The sequence below is a fragment of the Rhinatrema bivittatum genome, chromosome 5 (genome assembly GCF_901001135.1).
Source record: "Rhinatrema bivittatum chromosome 5, aRhiBiv1.1, whole genome shotgun sequence".
NCBI lineage: Eukaryota > Metazoa > Chordata > Amphibia > Gymnophiona > Rhinatrematidae > Rhinatrema > Rhinatrema bivittatum.
The window spans coordinates 214,487,901-214,511,534 of NC_042619.1; the positions used below are offsets into that span (position 1 = coordinate 214,487,901).

Below are 23,634 nucleotides of genomic sequence, written 5' to 3' on the forward strand. Positions count from 1 at the left end.
ATTGTGTTCTAGGGCACCTTGCAATTATTTCCATTATCTTTTTTGTAGATTATGTAGGAGTTCCAGGTTTGTTGCATAGGTGTTTTTGCCAGGGTTTTGTTTACTTTGAAGTATCTGGTAGTGGGAGTTATTGAAATGACAATTTTTTTCTTCATAGCAAGTGGTATGCTTTAACACCCACCATTCAAGGTGGGTCTCTGGGCAGTGTATGCAGAACTGGGGGTGTAGGATTTCCAATGGGTTCTATTCTGTATAGTTTAATAATGCCCAGACTTTACTGCTATATAAGAGTTGAAGGATATTGAATTTTAGTAGCTTTACTGTATTTGTGGAGCAGTTTCTTTATTGCATATAAGGCTGAGTTTTTTCTTGTAGTGTTAAATTTATAACTGCTAGATCTAATTTGGCAGGCAGTTATGGCAACAATTGCCTAACTGAAAAGACTAAATACTCCAAACTGAACAGGACAAGTGCTTTTTGCAATAGATATTGGGAGCATTACAGCAACTTTATCATCTGGGTTGTGGGGAGAATTATGTTAACCCTAGTGTGCAAACGATAGTTAATGAGTACAATTATGGTATTGTATTTTGCTTTCTTTTTTTTTTCTTAATTATCCTATAATCTGCTTTGAACAGGCTCAAGTCAGAATTGTGGTCTCTTAAATCACAGATAGAATTGCTCAAAGCAATGTACAACATGTACAGTATGTGTGAAGCTCCAGAGCTGTCAGTGGTATAGCAAGTATTCAACCAAATAAAATTCAAGAACCAGAAGCAGGTTTAAAAAAAATTCAAGTCAAACAATTCAATATAGAGCAAGTTTATTGCATCCAATGTTCCTGAACATTCTGGTACACTGGGTGCATTAAGTGTAAACTGAAAATGTACACAGTATGACTGCAACAATGCATGTCTGACCAGCTGTGACTGGTGCCATCTCTAGCCTACAGCAGGCTCTGAATGTTGGAACAGCTAATACACTAGAATGCATACAAAGATGTGTGCAAATAAAAGCATTCTAACCTGGCTAACCTAATTGTGCCAGGATTCCAGATTACTGAGCAATGAGGAACTAAAGACAAAATGCATTCTAACTTTTTATTTTAATAAAATCAGAGCAATGCACTGCACATGCAGCGCTAGCATCTAAACTAGTACAATAAGCAATTCTAACCCTACAGTGACTTCAAGTTCATTCTCCACACTTAGCAAGTTTGAATCCATGTTGCATATGATTTTAGAAATCTTATTTCTGAACTGAAAGTATTGCCAATAAAACTTGCCAAAATGTTACAGCTGAACATGCAAGTCACTGATTATACCAATACAACAAAGATAACCACATGTTTGAAGATTGCAATGTGCCAGACATTCCGTGAAATAAAAAAACCACACAACTAAACAAAACTCACGCAACAAACATCAAAGAATCTGGACACTTCACATCAGTGTTTAGAAGTGTATCATTAATATCTTAAGACAAGTATCAAAACCTTGGCATGTTTCATTTTAAATTGCCAATTTTCTCTTAAATTACACCAGAAAGTTATGGCTACATTGCCAATACCGGGTCTGCTTAATTTGACTTAAGAGTTTAATAGGACTTAAACATTAAAAGCTCACACTACCCCGAAATATATAATTTCACGCATACGGTGACATTCAACATTCAAGTGCCAGTGTTTTTGTACTGTCTTTTGGTCAAGTTCTTTAAACTTTCAAAGAATCACTTTTAGGCTTACAAAAATAAATATTTGTCAAAATGTTCAATAAATATTACACAAAACTAGCAGCAAAAAGTATCTAGAAATCTGTTGTGTGCAAATAGTTTCCTTCCCATGGTCCCAAATGAAACTTGAGTTCTAGCCCCTTCTCCTTAAACAAGCTGCGTTCAATCTTCAAGAGACAAGATTGGAAGTTAAGGACACGCACACAAGACATATAAAATTCTCTGAATGTGCAATAAAAAGAAGTATTTTGTAAAAAGTTATGGGCAAAATGTACAAGGGCCTAAACCTAGACTATTTGAAATAGCACCATAACAAAATGACCTTAATACTGTCAAGTGCATCTATGTAAATGGTTGGAGAACAAGGCACAATACACTTGAAAATCTATTGCACTTTAGAGTTAACATTTTCCTATGCCACTAATTGAGTTTTGATCACAGCCACAGTCTGTTAAATTCCATGTGGCAGAGGCATTTTACTGGTGGACAATACTCATCTTTGGCCAGATTTAGCATAAACCGACTAATACTATGGAAACCTATGCAACTAAAACTGACTCACTGCACTTAGCAGAATTGATACCTTGTGCAGTTATGTACATTTCCAACCTCTGTGATCTCAAGATTTCAATTTATTCTTCTGGAGCCATTTTGCAAAGTCTACAATAAGCCAAGAATTTTTAACCTTTCAACGCAGCTTGAACGGAGTAATGTGATCTGCAGTAAAATAAAGCCTGCTGCATAATTCTTCCTGTTCATACCCTCTTGACCAAAAAACATCAACACTAGCATGCGTTATAAGACCAAGCAGCCAGGTCCAGAAACAGGACCACCTGCTGCTGCAGTCAGCCATTCTACCATTTCAATTTCATATATGACAGGCATTTTAAGAAGTCTAAATAGATGAGTTCTCCTAAAAACTATTTCAAGTTATCAGATCCTTAAACCTTCCCTGTAATAGTCTGCCCACGTCTGGCTAGCTCCTTTAGTTATGATCTGCCTAAACATTGAAAAGAGGAATTGCTGTATTTGCTTACATTAACTTTGAAGACAGTGCTTTGAATGTATGCATGTGTCCATACATAATCATGACTGGAATGGCTTATTAAAAGACTCAGGTTCGAAGTACCTATCCAGGATAGAGTGAGCAAATCAGAACTTTGTGCAGTTTGCCACATTAGGAATTATAATTCTATTGATATGCTTCAAAGATGGTTTTTCAAATGTGCACCTTATCAGAATGCCCTAATGCAGGTTACTGCCCAAGTTTCTTTGTATTTATGTATGGATGAACCAACGATTCCTGTTCTAAGTTGTATCACACCTGTGTGCCAAGGTTTGATTTAGCCCAAGTTCAATAAATTTATTTTCTTCAAAACAATTGATATCTTGAGCATTACTGAGCCAACAGGACATCAAAAATAAAAGTTGTCTAAAGTTAAAGGCACAGTACATTAACAAACAAATGATCCTCATTCAAAATTATAAATGCAGTTTGGGGGAGTTAATCCAAAACTACAGCAATGAAGTCTTCAAACACCTTCTGCGTAGGGCTTCTTAATCCTTGTTGGTTCTCTTCTCGTGACCTTGAGCTCCCTTAAAATAAATGGAGTGGAGAATCACAGCTGGTAATGTACTGCGAGTTCTTGAAGCTACACAAGGTATAGTCTGGCTAAGTTACATGTGGTTTCCATATTAGCTTGTTTGATAGGGCAATCTCTGCTGCAAGCAGCTTCAGTTCCCCCACCAATCAACCTGGGAGTTGTAGTTTCCTCCATATCCATCGCTGTTATAGAAGCCTCCATAACCACCTAGTGGGAAGGAAACAAAACATTTACTACTGGAAAGTTTGCAGACAGTTTTAATGTCCAGACTCAGCATGTGTGAATAGAACACATTTCTTACCACCAAATCCTCTGCTGCCTCCATGACCACTGCTGCGGCTTCCTCTGCTACTGCTGCTACTGCCACTGCCCCCTCCGAAGCTACTGCCACCAAAACTACTGCCACCAAAACTGCTGCCGCTACTGCTCTGTCTGTAGTCTCTGGCGCCAAACCCACCACTGAAGCGGCTACTGCAAAACAAAGTCATGTAAATTTGAATTGCTCAATCTTAAGAAACCCCTGGAGAAGTAGTATTGTCCATTGGTCTTCATGGTGGAAGGCTACAGCTTTCCACTTATATCAAGGAAGTATCAAACATTTGTAAAAAAAAAAAAAAAAAACCACTCAAAAAAAAATGTTAAAAACATTTCTCAAACTAGTCAAGTCTTCCTGTGCAGCACAGAGCTCCTGGAAGGAAAATGTGTATGGGGGCAGGCTAAGGCTTTTTACCCAGGACTATTTAAAGATGTCCTACAAGAGATTTCCTAAAATTAATGAAAAAAGGGAACATACCTAAGTCCTTGGATACTCAATGAACATGCATGAGATTTGCACTTCATGCATATTTATTGTGGATATCCTGAAAACCTGGCTGGCATGTGCCCCAAGGACTACATTGAGATAATAGGCTTAGAACCATGTTGTAATCCCAGACACTCCATGTAACTTTGGGCAAGTCACTATATTCCTTTGCCTCTGTTGCAAAATCTTTGGTACAGGGTCTTCTTGTACCTGAATCAGGAAGCTGCTTTGAGTATTTGGAAAGGTGTGCTACAAGATTTCAACATTTAAAAGTGTTTACCCTCCAATAGTATCAAATGTAATTAGGGATACAGCTTAAGCAATGTTTGTTGTGGAGATGGACAAACTTCCCCAAACTGGTAACATTGGAATTACAATGGCCTTGGCTAGCAAACTTCTAGATGGTGAAATTTGTTTACCTAAATTTCCTTTCCTTGAAGCCAGGCAGACCAGTCGAGACTCCTGGGTTATATGCCCCTGCCAGCAGGTGGGAGACAAGACAGACTCACTGACATCCTAGAATAGGATCCTGGCAATATCTATGTAACCGATTCAACAGTCCATCTCCCCTTGTCAACCCCCCCCCCCCCCCACTCACCTCCCCTTTCTTTAAACCAGGGGGCTTCCAGGGAAGAGAAAGTTGCTTACCTTTAACCGGTATTCTCCAAGGACAGCAGGATGTTAGTCCTCACTGACTTGGCATACTGAGCAGGCGTATACCACGTGCTGTCCTTCTCTAGCTCTTGTAACATGGGTTTCTCCTACTTTTTATTTTTTAAATGTAACTCTAACTCCATGTGGTGGCAGGTGGGTTTCATGAGGACTAACAGCCTGCTATCCTTGAACACCTGGTACAGGTAAGCAACTGCTTTCTCCAAGGACAAGCAGAATGGTAGTCCTCATATGGGTGAATCCCTAGCTACAGGCTGCTCCAATACAAAAGGGGACCAACAGACACCAACCAGGTGCCATTAGGTACAACAGTGCTGTTGGTAACAGGGTGGGAGGCAGCCTGAGCCCAAAGGGCCCTAGGCAGGGAGAGTTGGATTTTATACCTTACAGATATTCTGAAGGACAGACTGGCTGAACCTGTCATGTCTGCCATCCCTATCCAGACAATAGTGAGATGTGAACATGTGGACAGAACTCCATGGGAGCTGTTTGCAAGTGGGCCTCCGACATTGCTATGGCTGACAGAATAAGTCTTGACATGATGCTCAAGATGCAGTCCCGTCTGGGCATAACAGAAGGAGATGCAATATGCTAGCCAATTAGATAGTGTGTTTTGCAACAGCAACTCTCAACCTATTGCTATCAAAAGAAATAAAAAGTTGGGTGATCTATATGTGCTTCTGTCCACTTCAGACAGAAGGTTAAGGCTCGCTTGCAGTCCAAACAGTGCAGTGCTTGTTCGCCTTGGTGTGAACAGGGCCTGGGACAAAAGTTGGCAGGATGATAGACTGGTTAAGATGAAAGTCAGTCACCACCTTAGGCAGGAACTTAGGCTGTGTGTGCAAGACCAACCTGTCATGATAAAATTTAGTATAAGGTGGATAAGTCATTAAGGCTTGGAGCTTGCTGACCCTGTGTGCTGAAGTGACTGCCACCAAAAATATGACGTTCCAGGTCAGGTACTTCAGATCACATGTGCGTAGCAGTTCAAAAGGAGCTTTCCTCAGCTGAGCTAGTACCACGTTGAGGTCCCAAAACACAGCTGGAGGCCTATGGGGAGGCTTCAACTGAAGCCTCTACAACATGGTGGTATGTGCCAATTACATTCAGATGGATCCCAACAGAGTTAGTTTTTAAGCCAACCTCCGATAGGTGTAGAAGGTAATCAAGCAGTTTATGTAGGGCAGGAGAACGGATTTGGGGCCTTCTGCTCACACCACACAAAGCTTCCTCCACTTCAATCCATAGTACTTTCTAGTGGAAGGCTTAATAGAAGTCACCAGAACCTGATAAACATCCTCAGAGTGGCTGCAGAATCAACCTCAACATCCAGGCTATGAGCGACAGGGCCTGGAGGTTGGGATGCTGCAACCTGCCTTGATCCTGTGTGATGAGATCTGGGGAAGACCCCAGACTGATATGATTTTGGATGGATAACTCCCATAGAAGTAGAAACCAGACCTTTGAGGACATAAGGACTATGATCCTCATAGCCCCTCACTGGCAGAGAAGCTTCAGAGTCCTTGCTAGCAAAGGAATTGGAGGATACACATACAGAAGACCCTTGCCCCAAGGACAGGTAAGGGCATCTGAGGCTGGTTTGATGTCTGCCCTGTACAGGGAGCAGAACAAAGCTACCTTCCTGTTCCAGGGGGTTGGTAACAGATCTATATCTGTGCTCCCCAGAGATGAAGATCCAATTCACCACTTCCTGGTTCAGGGACCATTCGTGGGGTCTGAAGGCATGACTCAGTCTTGTCTGCCACCACATTCTCTGTACCTTCAGATGGAGAAATTCTTACCTGTTAATTTCTTTTCCTTAACTTCTGCTATACCAGTCCAGAACCTATGGGTATATCCTTTCATCCAGCACATATGGAGGAAGAATTCTATATTTTTTTTTAAATGACATCTCTAGAATATATGATGTTCAGAACCAATTCAGCCAGTTTACTACTGTCAAAGCTAAAAAAAAACCTAGCAATTAACACATCCGAAAACAGATAGAATAGACAAAAATAAACTTGTTTGTAAATATAAATCTTGCAGTGCCACAGCCTAACAAGCTGAGAATACAGCAAAATGTTATTTAAAATTTCTTGAAGGAAGCCAATTCCATATGCAACATCCAGTATGTATGAAAATACCTAAATATAATTGTCCAAAACTCAAACTTTTATATATTTAGGTATTTTCATACATACTGGATGTTGCATATGGAATTGGCTTCCTTCAAGAAATTTTAAACATTTTGCTGTATTCTCAGCTTGTTAGGCGGTGGCACTGCAAGATTTATATTTACAAACAAGTTTATTTTTGTCTATTCTATTTGTTTTCTGATGTGTTAATTGTTAGTTTTTTTTTTGTTTTTTTTTTTATATATAATGGGAGGTGTTCTGGACTCGTGTAGCAGAAGTAAAGGAAAGGAAAGTAAGAGTTTCCTTCTACCTTCTGCTCCACCAGCCCCAAGCCTATGGGAAATACCAAAGCTCATCTAAGGGTGGGTGGATGACAATCCCACCTTTAAGACTGAAGATCCAAAAATGGTATCTTGTCTAGCGAGAAGATCCAAATTATAATCCTTGCAAATGTTCAAGGAAGTCCGTGTTGCCACTTTACAAATCTCCACTGGACTTACTGAACATCTTTCAGCACATGACAAGGCTTGTGCTCATGTTGAATGGACCTTAATCATTTTAGGTACCATTCTACCCTGCAAGAAATAAGCCGAAAAAATGGCATTTAACCATCTAGCAATCAAAGTCTTTATCGTGAACCACGAGAGAGAGAACCAGCTTCAAAGAACCAACCTCTCAGACTTGATGTGCTTAGTTTTACCTTGAAAAAAACTAAGATTTCTAGATGCTACGAAAATCCTTAATGAATCTAAATCTTCCTTACACTCCCCTCTTGTTAAAAAGCAGGTAGAATAATATGCTGATTAATATGAAAAGAAGATACAGACAAAAAAAAAAAAAAGAACTGGCCTCAAAATAACCATATTTTTTTGAAAACCTCAAGAAAGGGGATGGACATGAGAAAGCCTATAATTCAGAAATTTGCCTTGCAGAAGTAATTGTGACCAAAAAGACTGTTTGAGAGGTTAAATCCTTATTTGTAGCTTCACTTAAAGGCTCAAAAGGAGGATTAACGCTTGCAAAACCAAATTTAAACTCCAATGAGGAAAAACAGATCTGATAGAATATATGTTTCACCCACTTGGAAAAAGGGAAATATCCCTATGGGAAGAAATCAAACTACCATTAGCCTCCAAAAGCAAGAAATGGCAGCTTTTTCAACTTTCAAAGAGTTTAAAGCTAAACCTTTATTCAAATCAAACTGCAAAGAGGAGAGAATATTCCTTATTTGTGCAACCCATGGAGAAATTCCTACTCCTACAAAATTCCTCAATTATGTGCCAAATTCTTATATAAAATAAAGAGAAGGGGAACTTTTCTAGAGTGCAACATTGTACTAATCACAGAGGGCGAGTAACCTCTTTGCTAACTTTGCCCTTTCAATAGCCAAGCCATAAGCAAGAATGGAGTTGGATCCTCCATCTTTACAGATCCCTGATGTAGAAGACCCTTGACTTGTGGCAGGAGTAGAGGCTGAACCAATCTACCATGGTCTCCATACTCAATCGGGGGACATCAGCACCACTAGCACTCTTTTTCTCTATTTTCCTTAATACTCGAGCTATTAGAAGCCAGGGGAGAAAAAGATTCAGAAGCTTGTATCCCTTCCAACTCTGTTGAAAAGAACACAACATGCCATACTGGGTCAGACCAAGGGTCCATCAAGCCCAGCATCCTGTCTCCAACAGTGGCCAATCCAGGCCATAAGAACCTGGCAAGTACCCAAAAACTAAGTCTGTTCCATGTTACTGTTGCTAGTAATAGCAGTGGCTATTTTCTAAGTCAACTTAATTAATAGCAGGTAATGGACTTCTCCTCCAAGAACTTATCCAATCCTTTTTTAAACACAGCTACACTAACTGCACTAACCACATCCTCTGGCAACAAATTCCAGAGTTTAATTGTGCATAGAGTGAAAAAACCTTCTCCAATTGGTTTTAAATGTGCCACATGCTAACTTCATGGAGTGCCCCCTAGTCTATTATCCGAAAGAGTAAATAACAGATTCACATTTACCTGTTCTAGACCTCTCATGATTTTAAACACCTATCATATCTCCCCTCAGCCGTCTCTTCTCCAAGCTGAAAAGTCCTAACCTCTTTAGTCTTTCCTCATAGGGAAAGACTTTACTTCACTGTTTCTTATGTTCTTAAATTGCCATGCTGGGTCAGACCAAGGGTCCATCAAACCCAGCATCCTGTTTCGAACAGAGGCCAAATCAGGCCACAAGAACCTGGCAATTACCCGAACACTAAGAAGATCCCACGCTACTGATGCAATTAATAGCAGTGGCTATTCCCTAAGTAAACTTGATTAACAGCCGTTAATGGACTTCTCCTCCAAGAACTTATCCAAACCTTTTTTGAATCCAGCTACACTAACTGCACTAACCACATCCTCTGGCAACAAATGGGCAGGTCTCTGGACTGATCTATGATACTACAGGAATGAAAATTAGCAGCTAAGAACCAATTCTCCTTTCACTGTACGTACCCAAATCAGTTCAGATTCCTGGGATGTATGTGAGCTCCCCTTAACTTGGGTGGAACCTGCAGTGTTCTGCTCGAAGAACACTCAGTAAAACACTTGGAAGCCAGAGCCCCAGCATCCAAGTGATAATCCCTAGCAAAAGCATGCAATGACTTCCAATAGCAGTCCTGAAAATTTCATGCAGACACCTCAGGTGACCACCTGGGCAGAATCACAACAGAACATGTTAAGGGTGCTCCTAAACCCCCCAGCACTGGGCACCCTTTAGAAGTGTAAGTCAATTGGATAGCTTCCTTCAACCACCATGCAATTGTAGCCATACCTCCCTACTTTGGACCATTCCACAATACGAAGAGGGGACCCACAGAAGAGGTGAAGCGACCCTCAGAAATAATTAGTGACCTTTAGATACCTCAATAATGCATGCCTCCCATCTAAGAGCCTAAGCTCCCCCATATGAGGTGTACAGGAATCCAAATCCAGAAAAGCTGAAAATTCACCCAAGATGAAATGCAGAGACTGCCTTAGGCAGAAAAGGTGGCACCATGCCTAAAGATACTCCCGAATCAGACATCTGTAGGAAGGGATCTCTACACGACAACACCCAGAACTCCAAGTTCTCCTGGCTGAACAAATAGCCAAGAAAACCATTTCAAGAGTCAAGTCCTTAAGCATAGCCCTCTTTAGTGGTTCAAACCAAGCCTCACACTAGATTCAGATCAAGACAGACAAAAATTCCACATCTAAGGACAAGTTCTTAGCTCCCTGAAGGAACTGCATAAAGGAAAATTGGTTCTTACCTGCTAAGTTTCGTTCCTGTAGTATCACGGATCAGTCCAGACAGTGGGTTGAGCCTCCTGTCCAGCAGATGGAGCCAGAGAAAAACTGAAAGGGCATACCATAAGGACAGCGTTCACCCTGCACTCCTCAGTATAAGCGTTATCAAAGCAGAAAAGACAAACGCAAATCTAACCAGAAGATCAAGTAACAAAACCAACAAGGCTAATATGAGAACATTGAACAGTGCAAGAAAAAAAATCAGCTCTTGTATGCGTTAGAAACATCTAGTACCAAATCATGTTACATCAAAGTTCTGCAAGGAAGAAGGCATTCTCCAGAGCTGAAAAGGAAAAAAACTATGAGCGGACTGAAAAGAAATATGGGAGGGAGTCTGGACTGATCCGTGGTACTACAGGAACGAAAATTAGGAGGTAAGAATCAATTTTCCTTTCCCTGTACGTACCCGGATCAGTCCAGACAGTGAGATGTATTTAACACTTTTCTATACCGACCTTCATGGTAATAACCATATCGGATCGGTTTACATCGAACAGGGTAAACTGAAATAGAAACAAACATATGAACGGAGGAGGCAAAGTTACATTCAACAAGGAGGGTAAACTTGGAAGCTTAATCAGCTGGAAAGAGGCCTAAGAGGACAATAACTAATAATATAATACAAAAGAGTAAACAGGCTAGTGCTTAATATGAACTTATACCTTTAAGGTTCCATCTCTCATGAGGAGTATTAGATCATCTAGTGTGTATCAGGGGGATCTGAGAAGGCTTGGCGGAAAAGCCAAGTCTTAAGTTTTTTCCTAAATGTTAGGAGGCAGGGTTCCAGTCTGAGGTCTGAGGGGATGTTATTCCAAATAGCTGGGCCTGCTGTCGAGAAAGCTCGGTCTTTGGTCGAGGTGAGGCGCATGGCTTTAGTTGGAGGAGCTTGCAGAGTTCCTTTGTGGACTTCTCTAATCGGTCTGTTGGAGGTATGGAGTTTGAATGGGATTTCTAGGTCGAGTTGAAATTGATTGTGGATGGATTTGTGTATTAAGGTGAGTGATTTGTGTAGGATTCTGAAGTTAACTGGTAACCAGTGTAGGGTTCTGAGGATGGGTGAAATGTATTCTCCATGGTTGGTGTTAGTCAAAATTCTGGCTGTGGCATTCTGTATCATCTGTAGCGGCTTGGTGGTAGAGTTGGGGAGACCTAGGAGGAGAGCACTGCAGTAGTCTATTTTGGCAAATAGCAAGGATTGGAGAACTGTCCTGAAGTCGTGGAAATATAGGAAGGGTTTGAGTCTTTTTAGAACCTGTAGTCTGTAGCTTCCCTAAGTAGGGTGGGACAGACAGTCCCGCTCGGAGCACACGTCTGCCAAAAGAACCAAAAACTGGCGCCTGAACGTCAAGACAATAATGCCGAGCAAAAGTATGCATAGATTTCCAGGTAGCCGCTTTGCAAGTTTCCTGAGGAGAAACCAACTGGCTCTCTGCCCAAGAAGTAGCCTGCGAACGCAGAGAATGGGCTTTTAGTCCCTCTGGGACTGGCTGGCCCCGACAAAGATAAACCGATGCGATCACCTCCCTTAGCCAGCGAGCAATGGTGGCTTTAGAGGCCTTCTGACCTTTATGAGAACCAATCCATAAAATAAAGATGATTGGAGACTGAAATCATTAGTAACCTGCAAGTACTGAAGGAGAACACGCTTAACATCCAAGCATCTGAGATCAGCACCCATGCCAGCAATATCCTCCGGAGAAAAAGCAGGGAGCTCCACAGACTGATTAACATGAAAGGAGGAAACTACCTTTGGCAGAAAAGAAGGGACCGTTTTTAGAGAAACCCTCAAATCAGAGAATCGCAGGAAGGGCTCCTGGCAGGATGAAGCCTGCAGCTCAGAAACCCTCCTGGCTGAGCAAATAGCCAAGAGGAACACAGTCTTAAGCGTGAGGTCCTTGAGCATGGCCCGGAGGGGTTCAATAGGTGCCGCACAGAGGACCCGTAAGACCAGGTTAAGATTCCAAGATGAGCAAGTAGCCCTGACTGGCGGATTTAAATGCTTAGCCCCCTTAAGAAATCAAACATCCGGATGGGTGGCCACCGAGTAACCATCAAGCCTGCCCAAGAGGGAGCAGAGAGCCAAAAACTGAACCCACAAGGAATTGAAAGACAACCCTTTAGAGAGCCCATTCTGAAGGAAGGAAAGAAGCAGAGAGTCCGGGACCCTGCACATCGATACCCCAGCCTCCATGCACATATCAAAAACCCTCCAAACCCGAACAAAGAAAGATGTCGAGGTTTTAAGGGCCCACAACAGCGTGGAAATCACTTCCTCCTTGTAGCCCCTCTTCCTCAGCCGCCGCTGCTGAAAAGCCAGGCTGCAAGACAAAAGCGATCTGCCTGATCTAAAAATACTGGACCTTGTCGCAGGAGGTTGTGGAGGTGAACAAGACGAAGAGGGCTGTCCGACGCGAGATTCACGAGGTCCACAAAACACGGCCTCTGAGGCCACTCCGGCGCTATGAAAATGACCGGCCACTGGTGAAGTTCTATCCTTCTGAGAACTTTTCCCACCAGAGGCCAAAGAGGGAATTCGTAAAGGAGGACATCGCTGGGCCAGGGCAGGACCAGAGCATACACACCCTCTGAGCAGTGTTCTCTCCTGCAGCTGCAGAACAGAGGAGCCTTCGCATTCTTCAGGGTGGCCATCAAGTCCAAGTGGGGGACCCCCCCCCCACCTGCGAACGACTAGATCCATCACCTGGTCTGACAACTCCCACTCTCCAGGGTCGAGATGCTGACGACTGAGGAAGTCAGCTTGAACATTCTCTTTTCCTGTAATGTGGGAAGCCGCCAGTTGATCCAAATGGCGCTCTGCCCAAGCGAACAAAAGGCTGGTCTCCAGGGCTACCAGGCGACTCCTGGTGCCCCCCTGGCGATTGATGTAAGCTACCGTGGTGGCATTGTCGGAGAGGACTCACCGCTTTGCGACAGATCAAGGGAAGGAAGAACTTGAGTGCCAGTCAAACCGCCCGGGCCTCCAGACGATTGATGTGCCATTTGGACTGGATTGGAAACCAAGAGCCCTGCGTCGATTGAGACTGAAACCGCTCCCCAGCCGGAGAGGCTGGCATCTGTCACGACAATCCACTGGGGAGTCCCCAGGGGCATGGCCCCTCGACAGGTGGTTGAGAGAGCTACCACTGCATGCTGATGATGGTAGACTCTGGAAGTGGTAGGGGCGCCTGAAACTCCTCCGAGACTGGCTTCCAACTGGCCAGTAAAGCTTTCTGCAAAGGACGCATATGCGCAAATGCCAAGGGCACCAGATCTATAGTGGAAGCCATGGAGCCCAGAACTTGAAGGTAATCCCAGGCCATGGGCATCGACAAAGATAGAGATGCTGTACCTGATGCATGAGCTTGAGTGCACGGACCTTGGACATGCAAGTGCGAAGTGAGTTCCCAGAAATTCCGGAACTTGAGAGGGCAAGAGGTTGCTCTTGGAGTAATTGACTATCCACCTGAGGGAGGTGAGCACAGACACCACCCGACTGATGCCATCACACAGAGCTGCTCTGTCTTCGCCCAGATGAGCTTGGAACTGAAAATGCTGGCCCAATGTCGAAGCAAGATACTTCTGGTGCTCCTTGCGAATCGGGATGTGAAAGTAAGCTTCTGTGAGGTCGAGCGAAGCCAGGAACTCGCGCTGGAACGAATCGCCACAATGACCGCCCTCAGTGTTTCCAACCGAAAATGGGGAACCTTGAGTGCCCAGTTGACTCAAGGTCCAGAATCGGTCGGAAGGAACCATCCTTTTTGGGGACGATGAAGTAGATGGAATAGTGGCCGGATCCCTGTTCCTCTGGAGGAACAGGGACTATGGCCCCGAGTTCCAAGAGCCTGTCGAGAGTCTGGCACCACTGCTGGCCGTTTTTGACTGCCACATGGAGAGATCAGGTGGCTGTCAGGAAGAACCCGAGCAATTCTAACGTGTAACCTTTGTCGATCACGTCGAGGACCCACTGATCCGTGGTGATTTTGGCCCATTCCCTAAGAAAAAGGGACATACGTCCACCTAAGGCGGGAGTGAAGGAATGGGCCTGCCTCATCTCATTGCGAGGACTTGGTGGCGGATCCATGGGGATTGCCATCCCGGAACAGTCAACGTCCTCGAAAGGAATGAGACCATGCCTGCGATCTGGAAGAGGCAGGATGCTGAGAGGATCCCCTCGTTCTGTTGTACCTGTGCTGACCCCGGAATCGAGAGCACGAAGGAAAAAAGGATTTGACTGTTTAGGGCAGTCCTCAGGCAGCTTATGAACCTTGTTATCACCTAAAGATTTAATAAGCTGTTCCAGGTCCTCCCCAAAAAGCAACTTACCCTTGAAGGGGAGTGTGCCTAACTGAGACTTGGAAGAGGAGTCCGCTGCCCAGTTACGCAGCCAGAGGAGCCATCTGGCAGAGACTGCTGAGACCATAGCCCTGGCCTTCACCTGGAGAAAATAAAGGGCATCAGCCCCATATGCAGTTGCAACTTCGAGCCGCTCCGCTTGTTCGGCCTCTGCAGACGGGAGGTCCTGGGTGCTGAGTAGTAGTTGAACCCATCTGAGGCTTGCCCGCTGCATGAGACTGCTACAAACCATTGCCCCGGACACCTAAAGCCAGCACCTCAAAGATCCTCTTGAGATCTACTTCCAACTTGCGATCTTGAAGATCCTTTAAGGCTGTGGCCCCTACAACCGGGATGGTGGAGCTGACACTGAAGCATCAACTTTGGGGACTTTGAGCATCAAGAGCTGTATCCAGGAGGGTATATAACCTATCCATTGCCCTGCCCACATGGACACCAGAATCTGGAGCCTCCAATTCTCTGAGCAGAAGCTGCATAAGCATAAGATGGAAGGGAAAAGTACGGGACGGAGCCCTCAGACCCGCCAGGACTGGGTCAACGGTGGGTTCTTCTGTGGGCACATCGATTCCAAGTTCATCCAGGACAAAAGGAATAAGCGGGTCCAGCTCCTCCCGCTTAAACAACCTCAAAACCCGTGGGCCATCTCCATCCACGGGGGGGGGAGAAGAGAATTAGAGAGAAAGATCCGGGTCGGCATCTGGATCGGGCAGCGGAGTGGGGGGGGGGGGGGGGGGGTCCAACCCACCAGGTACAGTCCTGACCCTAGTAGTACCCTGCGAGTCTGGGATGCCAGAGCCCTAACAACCAAACGAGGGATTTTTGCCGGTGGAGGGCCGAGGTCCGCACTAGATCATAGAGAGCATCTGCTACATAAGCGATACTGGCCTCCAAACGGGTGGACTGCAATGCTCCGCTGCTGCCGGCATCAGCACTGTCTGGAGTTTCCTGAACCCAACACAGGCATGCTCTCTGCATGAGACTAGCGCAGATCGCCGTGTGTAAACTCAGAGCTGAAACTTTAAAGGCCTGCTTCAACTGGATCTCCAGTTTGCGATCCTGCACATCCTTCAGAGCTGCCGCCCCAGTCACCGGGATGGTGGTCTTCTTGGTGACCGCTGAGACCGCAGAGTCCACCTTAGGAGCCTTGAGCAAATCCAATATGTCCATTGACAAGGGACGGGGTTAACCCCTTCATTGTCCGATTCCTCTTGGGAAATTTTAAGCCCCAGCACTTCCAAAACTTGAGGAATAAGAGGGCATAGCTCATCCCGTTTAACAGCTGGACCACACTGGGATCTTCCCCTTCCACCGACAGGGCCTCCGGGTCATCGAAAATATCCGTATCCACATCCGCTTGGTCCGGGTCTGTTCCCGAGACCACCCCCGTGGGCGGAGCTGAACCTGATCCTGGGCTCGGGCCCTGGGGAGCCTGTGCTCCCACATCACTTAGACAGGTCTGATCCCCGGGGGGGGGGGGGTGACCGGAACCCGCACCCCGAGGTTGTTTCTCCGGTGGATGTCCTGCACCCCCATGAGGGCCGGGCCACTTGACAGGCGCCCGCTGACGTGCCAAAAATGCCTCATGCATGAGGAGTACAAATTCCGGGGTAAATCCCTCCAGTCTCCCCTCCCAAGGGGGAACTGGACACTGTGCCAGTACTCCCCAAGGAGTCCACCCCTATAGGGGCCAAAACGGGAGGAGCCTCCTCCACATGTGAGTCCATCTCTAAAAGCCCTTGTCCCTCCGCCCAAGAGAGGCCCTCCGACCTCAACGAGTCCCCTGACTGAGGCACAAGTGGGACATAGGGAATCTGCATCCAGAACCTGCCCGCGTGTACCACACACGCGGCAGGCCGGCGATTTCGAGCGGGGACCCATCAGACAGGTGCGTCGCCACGTGGCGCGAAGAGGAACAAGGCCGCGAAAATAAAAACCCCCGCCTGCAGCCGTGATGCGGGACAACCAGACCAGGATGGATCAGACAACTATGGGTGAGCGCAGCCGCGATGCGGGAAAAAATAACCAGCGGCAGGTCGGAGGAAGTCTGCCCCAAAATCGCTGAAAAAAACCTCCGCCCAGCTGCGCTTACCCGGCACCGGCTGAAGAGAAAAAAATACGAACACCTGTGGCCGCAAAAGAACCCTGACCGGGTCAGAAACATCAAACTCATCCCTGTTCCTTTGATGTCCCCCAGAGCCCTGGGAGAAGGACACCATGCTACCAGCCTCCGGCCCCGGTCACAAAGACCCGATGCCCCTATGCAGACTCCTTACCTCGCTCCAAAGGCAGCTGGCCAGCCTCACAGCAATGAAAGCTTTTTTTTTTTTTTTTAAATAAACTTTACTACTAAACTGAAGCAGGGATCGAAGGAGCAGCTGTAGCAGTGTCTGAGGGGAATAAACCAGGAGCCCCTGGAATTTGCCCACCAACTCGAGGCGGGCGAGACGCAGACAGGGATTCCCAATCCCCCAGCTTCCACTGAAGGATGGCCCAAGAAGGTGCCTAACACCTCAGGAAGCGTCGCAAGTTCAAGAAAAAACCCTAACTAAAAGAAAAAAAAAAACTTAACTACAAAAAACTGCAGGAGTATATCTCTACCCTCTGCTGGAGTCAGAGAAATACTGGCTAACTGCAGATGGCACTCTGGTATATATGGCAGTGCCCAAAGCTTTGGTTCTCCGACTCCCTCTGCTGGTAGGGATACACAACCCACTTCTCTGGACTAATCCTGTACGTACTGGGAAACAAGTTTTGCACATTAGCAAATTAAAACTGGCAGAAGACCTCTACCAGAACCAGAGACTCCTCTATCCAAATTGCCTCTGTACCTCTGCAGGACAGGGGAACTGCTGGCAATGGTTGAGGAAGGGATTCCCTGCCTTTCCCAAGGCTACTAGGGAATCGAAAATGGCTGCCATTTCCTCACTGATGGGGAAAACCTCAGCACTAGACCCTGTCACTCACAAGGCTTGTTCTACTGATGTGGCCATGCTTGACACAGACCCCCCAAACACCATGCCACTTTTGCCACATGCTGTTCCTCCCGGCACCCATGGCACCACAGCACCTCAATGGCAAGCAGGGGGAACAGTTCCTCAGCGCTTTAGAGTAACAACCTTCTCCTCCACAGGCAGAGAAGCTGCTGAAAATCCCCATTGCTCAGCTTCCTGAGCTAAGGTAGGTCCTCCCCCGCTGTACAGATTCCTCTAACTAGTTCCTTGTTCTCTCCCCCCACCCCATGAGAACAAAAAAGATACATAGAAATCAATACTTTCCTTTGGTGCAGAGATTCCTATTCCAGGTGTGCAGGCTGCATAGCAAATCAGAAGACAGCCAGACTGGCTTTATCAGTCTCTTTTCACCAAATTTTAATGACCCTGTCTAGTGAAAATCAAAATACTTCACTGCTCCACTGGGCTTGCAGTCCAGAACTGCCATCAGGTTCCACTGCTGTTTTGAGAGGGATGATGGATTTGGACCACCAGGTGTCCATCATACGGACCTCTGGACCAAACATCAGAAGGGTCACCAACCTCCTGCTCATCTGCCTCAAACTGGGGGGGGGGGGGGGGGGGGGGGGGGAAAGAGACAATGGCCCCTCCAGGACCTCCACCTCAACCCTCTGGGAGGATCCAGAAATTGTCTTATTTTTTCTCTCTCTCCAGACTGCAGATTTTACTGCTGGAGACAGTATCACTGACACTCACTGGACCACCTGTAGTCCCCTCAGTATTTGTCACCATCTGCTGGCAGGGAGGAAAAACCCAGGAATCTGGACCTATCTGGGTACGTACAGGGAATTGAGTTGTATTCACCTCACTGGCCACCCAGGTTAATCTCCCACAGCTGACCCCCTCCACTGAAGCAACTCAAGAGCACTGAAAAATACTCAGTCTGCTTGATTTTAGACCCAAAAAAAATGCATGTAAAAGTTTATATGTCCAGACAATCTAGGTCTGGGAGACATGATGTACCACCACCAGCCCCTTCCTTAACTGTAGTGAAGAGGAAGGAGGAGTGGGAAAATGGCAGATTAAGATAAAAGTAGCAGGGGGGTTTAAGGAGACCCAGACAATCAAAACCAGATTTCAGCCTCTCCTTACAGAGGCCCACAACCCCCCTGGTGCCAGCTATGCTCTAACCAAAAGGAGGATCAGTCAGTTGCTTCAGAAGCAGCCCAAACATTCACTGCCTATACCAGGCAGCAGTACAGGGCACTACCATGTGCTGCATGTCAAGAATACTAGCGGACTGAATGTAGTATAGGATCCAATATAGGGCATCAGCAAGTCTGCTGGTAATGGAATATATCCCACACTCTGGACTTTTCTAGATGGATAATGGAGAAACTTCTTACCTGATAATTTTGTTTTCCTTAGTGTAGACAGATGACTTAGGACCAATGGGTTATGCTCCCCTGCCAGCAGATGGAGACTGAGTCAGGTTTCAAAGCTGACATCACCCTACATATACCCCTGCAGTGATCTCAGCTCTCCAGTATTCTCTTCAAAAGCCACTGGGACATATTAGTGAAAGGACTTGATTAAAAAAATGGATAACTGTACTCAACCAACCATAACACACTGAACTCCAGTAAGAATATAGGTACTTTGATCTAGAGACTGACAAACACTAACCCGTGATCCCTTGGATTCAAAGCCCATTCCATGAGAGGACCCTTGGTGCAGACCTTTGGTAGCTGAGGATGAGATGCTGAGTCCATTTGTTTACACTAAGGGAAACTAAGTTATCAGGTAAGTAATTTCTCCATTTCCTAGCATGTAGCCAAATGGGCTCAGGACCAATGGGATGTACAAAAGCTACTCCCGGTCGGGATGGGAGGCTGCCAGCGGTCCGGTCAACACCTCCTGTGCAAAGGTGACGTCATCTTGGGCCTGTATGTCCAGGCAATAAAACCTGGAGAAGATGTGCAAGGAGGGCCATGACACCACCCATCAGATATAGATGGGAGACAGAAGTTTCACCTCTGCACAGGAGACTGCTTGAGCCCTAGTGGAATGAGCTCTAATCTGAGGGGGTAATGGCTTCCCAGCCTCCACATAGGTTCCCGTGATCACCTCCTTAATCTAGTGAGCTATGGTTGCCCGTGAAGCTATTTTCCCTGTTTCCTTCTGCAGTGAAGGACAAACAGGTGGTCCGTCTATCAGACCAGTTCTGAGGCTTCCAGATACTGCACTAAGCGCCTCTTGACATCCAAATGGCAGAGCAGATATTCCTCTGAACAAAATAGACTGGTTCAAATGAAACTCCAAGACTACCTTGGGCAAGGACTGAACAGTACATAGCTGCAACGCCCCTGGAGTCATCTGGAAGAAAGGCTCCCAGCATGATAATGCATACAGTTCAGAGATGAGGCATGCCGAGCATATAGTTAATAGGACCACCATTTTCAAATTCAACAAATGCAAGGAAAGATTGTGCAGCAGCTGAAAGGAAGGACCTGCCAAAAACTCCAGCACTAAATTAAGATTCCACAAGGGAACCAGCAAATGCAGAGGCCAAAGGTGCTTTACTTCCTTCAGAAAAACAAGCCATGTCTGGTAAGCCGACAGGGAGACCCCATTCACCTCACTCCTGTAACAGGAGACAGCCGCTACCTGCACCTTCAAGGAGTTAAGGGTCAAACTTATTCAAGCTGTCCTGCAAAAATTCCAGAAGTGGGATTTTGACCACCCAAGGGGAGACACCACATTCTTCACAACAGGCCTCAAAATACTCTCCATACCCACACATATGCTAGGGACATGAACTTCCCTGCAAGAAGCAAGGTGATAATTACCACTGCAGAATACCCCCACTTCTTCAGGCAAGCCTTCTCAAGGACCAGACCTTAAGACAGAGTCTGATCCTCATGAAGGACCGGTCCTTGTAACAAGTCCCTGTGCGGTAGGAGGTGCAGAGGTTTTTCTACCAGGAGCCTCCACATGTCCGCATACCATGGATGCCTGGGCCAATCCGGAGCTACTAGCAGGATTAGTCCCCTGTGGTACTCAATTCTGTGAACGACTCTGCCCAGTAGGGGCCATGGAGAGAAGGCAAATAGCAACTTGTCTTCTAGTCAGATCTGAATGAGAGCATAGACTCCCAGGGACCATGGAACTCTTCTGCGACTGAATAGAGGAACCTTGGCATTGTGGGATGCGGCCAGTAGGTGGATTGATGGGAGGCCCCAACGTTCTATCATCAGTTGAAACGCTATGGCCAAATATTTCTGCTCTCCTGGATCCAGACTCTCTCTACTTAGTCTGCCCTGACGTTTTTTCCTACAATGAGGGAGGCTGAGATCATCTGTAGATAAACCTCCTTATGGAGTAGGCAGAAGTACATCTCCTGTGACACTTGCTGGCTCTTGGTTCCTCCCTGGTGATTGATGTAAGCCACCATCATTGCATTGTCCAACATCACGCGGACCGCCTGACCCTGGAGTCTGTGGCTGAATTGTAAACCCGCCAATCTGACTCCGAACTTCCAGGCGATTGATGTTCCAGAGGGCCTATTCTCTTGTCCGTTTTTGGGCCATCAACCCCCAACAGTGGGCTCCCCAGCACCTGGAGACTCACATCTGTCATGAGAACCAGCCAGTTCGGAGTGGACAGGGACACACCCCTGCTCGGATCAGCTTCCTGTAACCATCACTGGAGGTGACAGCAGACTCCCCTCGGTAAGTGGAGATGAATCGAATAGTCTTGAGACTGTGGGTTCCAACGTGATAACAATGAGCATTGGAGAATGTATTTGTGCCCTCACCCATGGCACTACTTCCAGGGTTGCTGCCAGAGACCTTGGAGACAGCTCCGCACCATCAGGTGTACTGTGTTCATCAACTGATGCACCTGGTATATCAACTTCTGTACCTGCGAGGACGGAAGAGTTTATCCCGCCTAGTGTCAAACCGAGCTCCCAGATAACCCAAGACTGTTAAGGCTTGAGGCTGCTCTTGGACAGCTTTACTACCCAGAGTTCCTGTAACAAGAAGATCACCTTGTTGGTCACCAGGAGGCCCTCTTCCACAGACTTGGCCTGGATCAGCCAATCTTCCAAGTATGGGGGCACCAGGATCCCATCTTCTCACCTCTGCTGCTACAACCACCATAATCTTGGGAAAAGGTCTGTGGGCAGTGGCTAAGCCAAAGGGCGGCACCCGAAACGGATGACAACCCAGCACCACAAAGCGAAGGAAATGTTAGTGATCCTGTCGGACTGGCATATGTAGGTAGGCCTTAGATAGGGTCCAGGGAGGTTAGGAACTCTCCTGGTTGTATGGCCATTATCACGGAACGCAAGGTCTCCAATATGAAAATGAGTCACTTGCAGGTGACTGCTGACACTCGAGATCCAGGATAAAGTGAAAGGAACCTTTCTTGGGTAGGATGAAATAGATGGAATAATGCGCCATATTTTCCTGGGGCCTAGGTACTGGGATCACAGCCCTCATCCTAAGGAGCCTTAGAAGTGTAACACCACTGCCTGCTTCTTCTGCTGGGAGTGACAAGGAGACACCATGAATACATCCCAAGGAGTCCTGTGGAATTCCAGTGCATATCCTTCTCGTATAACTTCCAGTACCCATTTGTCAGAAGTAATCTCTACCCACCATTGGTAAAAAGAGACGACTGCCTATCTCCTCGTCTCAAGGTGGGAAAGTAAAATCTCATTGGAGGTTTGGGATGAGCCTGAACCTGAACCTGCCCTTCTCCTGGGCTGCCATCTACAAAATGGCTGGAACATCTGAAGGGGTTGAGACCTCTGAAGTTTTGAATTTCTGTAGGGGCAAAAATGCTGGGAATCCCTGGAAAGACCCCTCATAGGTGAGGAGCACTGCAGTTGCTTCCTCATCTTCTGGTAACCAGGGAACTGGAGATTCGCCCCCATTTACTGGCCAGCTTTTTCAACTCAATCCTGAATAGAAGTGATCCTTTAAAGGGCATCTTTGTAAGATTAGATTTGGAGGTTGCATCAATTGACCAGTTCTACAGCCATAGCTGTCTGGCCGCCACCACTGAGGCCACTCCTCTGGCTAAAGTATGGACTAAATCAGAGCCTACGTCTGCTAAAAAGGCGGTAGTGGGTTCCATAACCACTCTGGGATTCACCCCTGAGTCAATTGCCTGAGAGAGAAGCAAACATGAACGAGCCACCAGAGCGCACAAGTAATGATCTGTAAGGTCACAGCTATTGCATCAAAAGGCTTGTTTAAGGATAGACTGTCTATCATGCCCAACTTTTAAGGCTGCTCAACCCGCTCAAAAGCCAGATTCCCCTTGCCTACAACAGAAGCAGGAATGACGTCGGTATGGCACAGAACACGGAGACCAAGGGGAGTCCTACTGAAACTCTAATAGTCTGAACTAGGAGGTAAATTTATTTTTTTAGAAATACCTGGGCTCAGCACTTACCAGCTGAGTACAGAGAGTCTCCAGCTGCAGGGGGAGAGGGCTTTGATAGTCAGTGTCACACTCAGCTTCCTGCACCTGCTGCCTTTCAGCTGTCTAAGCAGCAAAGTTCATGCCAGGAACCGGCCAATGATTTCTCAACTGATGGAGGGACCTTTAGGTATCACTGCAGGAGAGCGGAACCCACATTTTCTTCAGTTTAGAATGCAGAATTTCTCCTTCCAAAACGTTCAGCAATCCCGATAGGGAGAGGTACATTCATCTGCTGGAGACTGAGAATACTGGAGAGCTGAGGTCACTGCAGGGGTATACGTAGGGTAAAGTCAGCTTTGCAACCTGACTCCATCTGCTGGCAAGGGAGCATAACCCATTGGTCCTGAGTCCATCTGCCTACACACTAGGAAGAGGAATTTCAGGGTATTTTTTTTTCACAAAGTTGAAAAGCTACCAGAGCAAGTACCAAACTTATATGGGCAATTAGTATGAGGCTACCACAATCTAACACCTTGAACAGATACTGAAGTATCATGGGATTGGGGGGTGGGGGGGAGATGACACACTGGCTCTTATTGGTAACAGAACAGTCTTGCATG

The 23,634-nt window shown here is 46.2% G+C and overlaps 1 protein-coding gene across 4 annotated transcripts in view; it reads right to left on the reverse strand.

Annotated features, from left to right (window-relative positions):
* Positions 1-806: 806 nt before the first annotated feature.
* The window catches only part of DDX3X (DEAD-box helicase 3 X-linked), a 293,692-nt gene continuing 270,864 nt past the window's right edge, over positions 807-23,634 (reverse strand). For all 4 annotated transcript variants that reach the window (XM_029603138.1, XM_029603137.1, XM_029603141.1 and 1 more), the window contains 2 exons: positions 3,637-3,806; positions 807-3,542 (listed from right to left, as the gene is read on the reverse strand). In XM_029603138.1, the coding sequence (XP_029458998.1) occupies positions 3,466-3,542; positions 3,637-3,806 (247 nt within the window). In that variant the 3' untranslated portion in view covers positions 807-3,465. The remainder of the gene's footprint in view (positions 3,543-3,636; positions 3,807-23,634) is intronic.